Here is a 6,137-nt window from a genome sequence, read left to right as displayed (position 1 = left end):
GCGTAAAAGTATATACAATAGTTTGCTCATGCTCTTGGAGATGTATAACACGTTGGTTAGGCGATCAAAACTTCATCACATCAACCAGGTATCAATGCCATTAGTTCTGTTGTTTCCGAATTAGTTTGGTTGCTGATATTGGAGATGGAATGTCCTGAAAACTTCCTCGTTGACTAGCGTTCGTAGTTGGCTGATCTTGCTGTTGAAACTTGATCATCAAAACTTCATAAATAGCTGGTAACAGTCTTTCTTGCTCAATGTGCAACTAACTCAGCAATTTCGAACTTATCAGGGCACCAATTTATGACAAATTTTAAAGCGAGGATGGTTGAATCTTGTTTTGCTTTTGACTCGATGAGATGGTTGTCATTTCTTGAACGGTTTGATAATGCTGTTTGCTTCTTAAATTCTGTCTATGTACATTACTAAATTATAAAGTCTCATTTTGTTTATTATAGGACACGAAGGCTTTTGCCTTCGGGCGAATCTTGCTGAATGTTACATCGCGCTCAGTAACACGTGAAACGGTAAAAGGGAAAAGGGAAGATCGTAAACATTACAACAGTATATATATATGTGGCAAGCTAGTTCAAGCGAGGAAATTATCTGACGTCATTAAGGAAAACTCAACTCTGGTAAACAAATGAATTCCAATATCCCAAATTAAATTCCAAACATGTCAAAAACAACTCGTGATTCGTGACGTAATCGTCACAGGTGTGTATAGGCCTATACATGTTTTTATAAGCATACTCAGCCTGATTTTTCGTGAAAATATTAACACGTGTCAAGCATATAGTAGCTAAACACGCATTTATTCCCGAGCGCACTAATAATCTTACTTTCATTATGTATTTGATACAATTTAAGCATAACCCGGCCTCTGCCTTCTTCCATGTACTGTAATCAGGTGAATTGTATCATGATTGTGTAGTCGCATGACGATAATTCCTTACATTGTTATATCTGTACCGCAAAACGTGTCAAAAGGAGAACGTGAAGTGGTGACATATTTTTAATTACCTTACACTACTAGAATATTTTTCTAAAATCTTTGACCAACCTGATTATTCAATAAGTCTGTGAATAATATTCTTCGATATCAGACTAGTTTACGTTTGCAGAATTTCCGCACTTGACTATATCTTATAATTCAAGTTAAGTCGACAAACTGCGACTCATTGATCCCTCTGCTCTAAACCGCATTACAAATAGTTCTGATATACCTGGTGTGCTAACAACTCCCGATATGGTTTTAGCCACTTTCTAATAGACTTAGTCGGATTAATTCTGTTAAATTACTGCACTGTGTGTGGTAATCGGGCATAGTAAGTCACAAAACATTACATACGTGGTCGAATATACTTACCAAACAGGTCACTGAAGTACCAAATACATTTGTTTTTGTGGTTTTGATTCGAGGTACATATATCTATCTTTCGTAACATCGTCAGTTTGTAAATTTCATTTAATTCGAGTTTTGTTTTGGGAGTGTTGTTATATTCAGCATCCATTAGATTTTTCATCAGGATGTTTTTGATGCAAAATCAGTTTGCCCTGATTTTGGTGACGTTAGCTTCAATGTTGGAATTTACACTCGGTACATAATATGGTATATTAGTGAATATGTATGAGATGTTTTCTCTAAGTTCGACATATTGTCAGCAACTTTGCTTGTCACGTGTTTTACGATTAACGAACAACGTTAACTATCATTTGCTATTGCAACACAGCAGGTTTAACATAACACGTACGAAGCAAACATTTTCGAAAACAAGTGTTTTTTGATATGGCTTTTGACTTTACCTGCTTGCCTTTTACAGATGTTAAAACAAATAGCAAAGACAGCCTGAATTTAATTTGCGAGTGAAGTGTAGGTATCCAAAGCAGCATATGATAGCAAAGTTATAATGCAGAAGCTTTATGCACTATAGCGGTTATCAGTTAACATTTTATTTTATAGCTTTGCAATGCTATGAATGCAACAATGCGAAGTCAAACGAGGAATGTTTGAGGATGGGTTCTCTAACTCTGTGCAAGGAACAAAATGTATGTTTTATGAGTGACCTCTGTCAATGCACAATGGATAGTGTAATCTTTATCAATGAATAATTGTAAAGTAAAACCCCGCATAAGTTATAGCCTACGTGTCATCTATTTGTTGTTAGATTAAATAAAAAAAAACTGTTCATTAGGCTGTGTGCGAGGATCAGGTCAGACATATCGACAGAGGCGGCAACATGATCATCGAAAAACGTTGCAAGCAAAAACATGCTTGCCAGAATAATTACGATCAGGCAAGTACGCCTTTTTAAAACCAAAGTTTCGATAATGGTAGCAATTGGCATCCAAACTTGATCCTAGTTAATAAGATTTTTATGTCTTTAGAACTTGGGAGCGGGCGACCCAATCCAATGCAGCTTGTCATCCATAACATCTACGTGCAGATGTTGCTGCGAAACTGACGGTTGCAACGTAGACTTACAAACATGTTGGAGCAAAATTCAAGTGCCAGACGGTGAAGGTTAAAAGTTGTAGGTATTGCTTAACAAGCCAACTTCAACACATTTCGTTTTCTTTTTCAGAAAAATTAAAGGGTTGTGTTCAGTACCCCAAAGTACCCGAATACTGCATGATGCAATGCAAAGGGAACAATGAACCCGGAACAGTCTGCACTTTTAAATGCAATCAAGGATATCATATGGCTGGAGAATCAAAACTTACATGCTGTAAGTTAACAACAAGCAACGGTCATTAGTTTATTTAAAATTAACCGTCCTTAACAAAACTAAAAGATATCTTAAAATTTATTTTTCTGTTTTATTGTCAACGTTATTACCAGCGCATTAAGCAGACAGTATCTTGCACCACTTAAGAATAAGTATAAAGTGTTTGTCAGTTTGGTTTCCACTCAGCTTTGGTGGTGAAAAAAGCGTGTAACCAGAGCGATTAGCTTTTAAGATCTGACTGTCAAATGTATGTATCGAAACCAGTTATTATAAGCCTACACTCGGTTCTCAACAGTAAGCGACAGTACGTGGGATCATCCGGTACCAAAATGTCAAATGAAGACTTGTCCACCACTAAGAGCGCCACCCGTTAAAGGCGGGGTGGCTTGCTCAAATGGCGTAAAACTCCGCAGTAGATGCAGGTTTGTTTATCATTTGCGTTTTCTTTCAGTCCTGAAACAACAAATTAACTAAATATTTGTTATGTCAATGGATTAGGTACCACTGTCTGCCAGGCTACGGATTAATAGGGAGGGAATACGTCGATTGCGTTGACGTTGGAAATCCAACGGTGGGAAAATGGACAGCAGGACGACCAAAATGCAAACGTATCAAGTTTGATAAACTTTCCTTAATCATTCTGACACGACTAAGAAAATAATCGTGAAATGCTACGACATATGGTCTCTTTCTGACATTTTGAAGGCGTAACCTGTTCAAAGCAAGGCCCACTCTACCATGGACACTTCAGTTGCACAAAAAAGCGAAGAGTAGGGTCGGTTTGCAAATGGAAATGTGACGATCCATACGAGATAGTTCCGAAAGCTTTCTGGCAGAACCATTGTACCCACAATGGCCTGTGGAATGAGCCAGAACCTTGCTGTACCCGTAAGTCTTGCCATGGCACTGATCACGAGTCTGATGTATAAGCTACTAAAGGTTTTGTCTCTTGAATGGAGTTTAAGTAGATTAGGTTTTTGTGTTACTTCCACAGTGAAGTGTCCGCCTTATGCCGTGATGGACCTCGTAGTTGTTCTCGATCAGTCATCGTCTGTGGGGAAAGACAACTGGCTTAAGATGATAAATTTCATAAAAAATTTCGTGTCGTGAGTTGTTGACGGTGTTGGTACACTCGGGCTTCTTTTCTTCTGTTATATTTGATGTATTTCTGTTTTAGGGCTTTTAAAGTGCGGTCGGACTCTGCTCATTTCGGTGTGGTCCGGTATAATCATAAAGTCGACGAAGACACGCAGGTAATTTCAACGTAGAAGACTAATCCGCAACAGGTTGGTTTATATGCGTGTGGAACATTTATAAACTGTGCGTTTAGATTTTGCTGAATTATGCAACAGACAGCAATCAACCGATTTTAGACGCTATGGACAAGATGATTTATCAGAGTGGAAGTATGTGTGTCATTTAACAGTAGAAAATCTTAAAAATCGCCATGTACCGAAGGTTTTCGAAAGCAGTTGGTTTTGTCCATTGGCAATTAACATTAAGGCATTATAGCCTAGATTTTTTATCTGCGATCAACAATAATTTGACTAAGTCTGAAAGAACGTTAGTGGTTGCTTAGCCAAGCCACTAAGTCAAAACATAAAATAATTTTGACAGGACTGTGAACTAACTATAACCGCAACTATCTTGTCGGTTGCAGGCACAGACACCGGCCGAGCTCTGAAACATGTAAATGACGTCATGTTACATCCAGATAACGGCAACCGCGCAAAAGCGAAAGACATTGTTCTTCTTCTAACTGACGGAGAATCCCAGGACTTTGTTCAAAAACCAGCAAAAGCGCTTCGAGATCGTGGCGTCTATGTAGGTCTTGTATTTTCGTCCAAGCGTACACGGTGTTGCAAATTTTCTGTGTTAATTTCTGAAAATCGATTAACTTTCTAGCCATGTAGCCTACGGTATTTCACGAACGACCGCTAAAGTCATTAGAAGAATATGCAAAATCCGGTAATGCAGAGTATAGTCTGAGGGTTACTGTAAATCACGTAATTTCTCCGTTCAAAGTTTACATTTGAATTTAATCTACAATATAATGTCTCTGGCTTTGCAGAAGCATAATTTGACGACAAAGAAGCGCAAAACGCACCCCTCGCCAAACTGACTGTTTTGTATTTACTGGCACAAAACCTTTCTGACTTAGAACATTTGGAGCGTTCAAGTAAGATACGTTCTGTTACGCTTTGCTATTTCCATCTCAGGTGTCAGTCATTCCGATCACAAACAGCACGGACCCAGTGGAACTGAATGATATCGTTGGGCCTGGAAACCAAAACAGAATTTTCACAGAAGCTCAGGAGAAAGGTTTTGACGCTTTGACCAAGGAATTTGCGAAAAAACTGGCTGCTGACATATGCCCGGTCCCTTGCAATAATCCCTTCCATGGACATCCTAACAGATTCACACCAAGACCATTACAAGACGACTTTTGAATAAAACTGCTTTCCTCTTCTAACTTTGATATGATATAAATACAACTTAAGCACTTTCAAAGATGTTTTTAAGAAAAAATATCACTAGAAACTTAAACAACGAGTTGACAAACTTACGAGGTTTGGGTGTCTATGGTATTGCATCTCCGCAGTAACTTATTTCCTTACGTATTATAGTACTTGTTTCTTGCGGTCCCAAAACTCTAACGTGTGCAATCATTATGGAACCGGGATTTTGTGTAGGCTATGTCCAATTGCAAATACTCTAGCCTATCACTTTATCGCTGCCAGCTTATCAGTTACTTTTCTAGTTGATTGTAATATTTTTTGTAGTCTTCACTTGGTAAACTAAATGGCTTCTGTAAAAAGCAAACACAACTTCACTAATAATACCAAGGGTGTCGGGAGATTGAGTGTAATAATAAAAACTTATCATTATTATCAACAGGTCGTCAAATTTTGGTATAGGCCTATAATTTGAAATATTTGTTGCCAGTCAAATAGAAAAACTCAGTGATTTGGATTGAAAGAAGGCGATAGATTTTTCGTTACACGTTAAATGGGTTGTTTACAAGTTAAAGTCCCGAACATAGCAAGCTCTTTTCGAATAGCTGTGATTTCATAATATTAATATCACTCGATTTTATCTTCCAGGGTTAAAAGTATTCAAAGAAGATAGAAAGTGCTTCAGAACTTAATAATATCACCACCTAGGCTTGGGGCATCTATTTCGAAAGCTCTGTTTGCAACGCAACAACTGTAGGCCTAATGTTAAAATAGCTTGTCGGCTAGTATTCGGTGTCGAATTTCTTTTCAGAAATGGAACCAACTCCGTTCTTTTACCTCAGTTGCAAATTTGCCGCCAGGAAAGAAATTGAGCCGTTGTCAGCGAATCGCCTTTGTAGGTGACCTCGAATAAGCTTATATTAAACGAACTGGTCGTCAAATTCTGTTGACT

The 6,137-nt window shown here is 38.1% G+C and overlaps 1 protein-coding gene across 3 annotated transcripts; it reads left to right on the top strand.

The window, feature by feature from the left end:
- The first annotated feature begins 1,750 nt into the window (after positions 1 to 1,750).
- LOC143470589 (P-selectin-like) lies at positions 1,751 to 5,547 on the top strand. Of its 3 annotated transcripts, XM_076968814.1 has the most exons (13): positions 1,751 to 1,873; positions 1,964 to 2,049; positions 2,196 to 2,297; positions 2,389 to 2,524; positions 2,586 to 2,729; positions 3,025 to 3,151; positions 3,228 to 3,337; positions 3,435 to 3,617; positions 3,724 to 3,835; positions 3,907 to 3,982; positions 4,060 to 4,135; positions 4,390 to 4,553; positions 4,949 to 5,547. In XM_076968814.1, exons 2-13 carry the CDS (start codon positions 2,017 to 2,019, stop codon positions 5,177 to 5,179), a joined length of 1,494 nt encoding a protein of 497 aa, XP_076824929.1. In that variant the 5' UTR covers positions 1,751 to 1,873; positions 1,964 to 2,016; the 3' UTR covers positions 5,180 to 5,547. The 3 variants fall into 3 exon arrangements, with proteins under 3 accessions (XP_076824929.1, XP_076824928.1, XP_076824927.1); XM_076968813.1 differs by having other exon boundaries at positions 1,757 to 2,049; positions 2,389 to 2,518; XM_076968812.1 differs by having other exon boundaries at positions 1,757 to 2,049.
- The last annotated feature ends 590 nt before the right edge of the window (positions 5,548 to 6,137 follow it).

Source organism: Clavelina lepadiformis, chromosome 9 (genome assembly GCF_947623445.1).
Source record: "Clavelina lepadiformis chromosome 9, kaClaLepa1.1, whole genome shotgun sequence".
NCBI classification, from domain to species: domain Eukaryota; kingdom Metazoa; phylum Chordata; class Ascidiacea; order Aplousobranchia; family Clavelinidae; genus Clavelina; species Clavelina lepadiformis.
Note: the sequence above shows the minus strand (reverse complement) of the source record. Positions and strands in the feature narration are given on the sequence as shown.

Bases quoted from the DNA above. Each gene is read 5' to 3' on its own strand.
- LOC143470589 (XM_076968812.1), top strand. From the start codon at position 1,924: ATGCACTATAGCGGTTATCAGTTAACATTTTATTTTATAGCTTTGCAA. The intron at 2,730-3,024 runs GTAAGTTAACAA...GGTTCTCAACAG, and splicing joins AGAATCAAAACTTACATGCT to TAAGCGACAGTACGTGGGAT. The intron at 3,983-4,059 runs GTAATTTCAACG...CTGTGCGTTTAG, and splicing joins AAGTCGACGAAGACACGCAG to ATTTTGCTGAATTATGCAAC.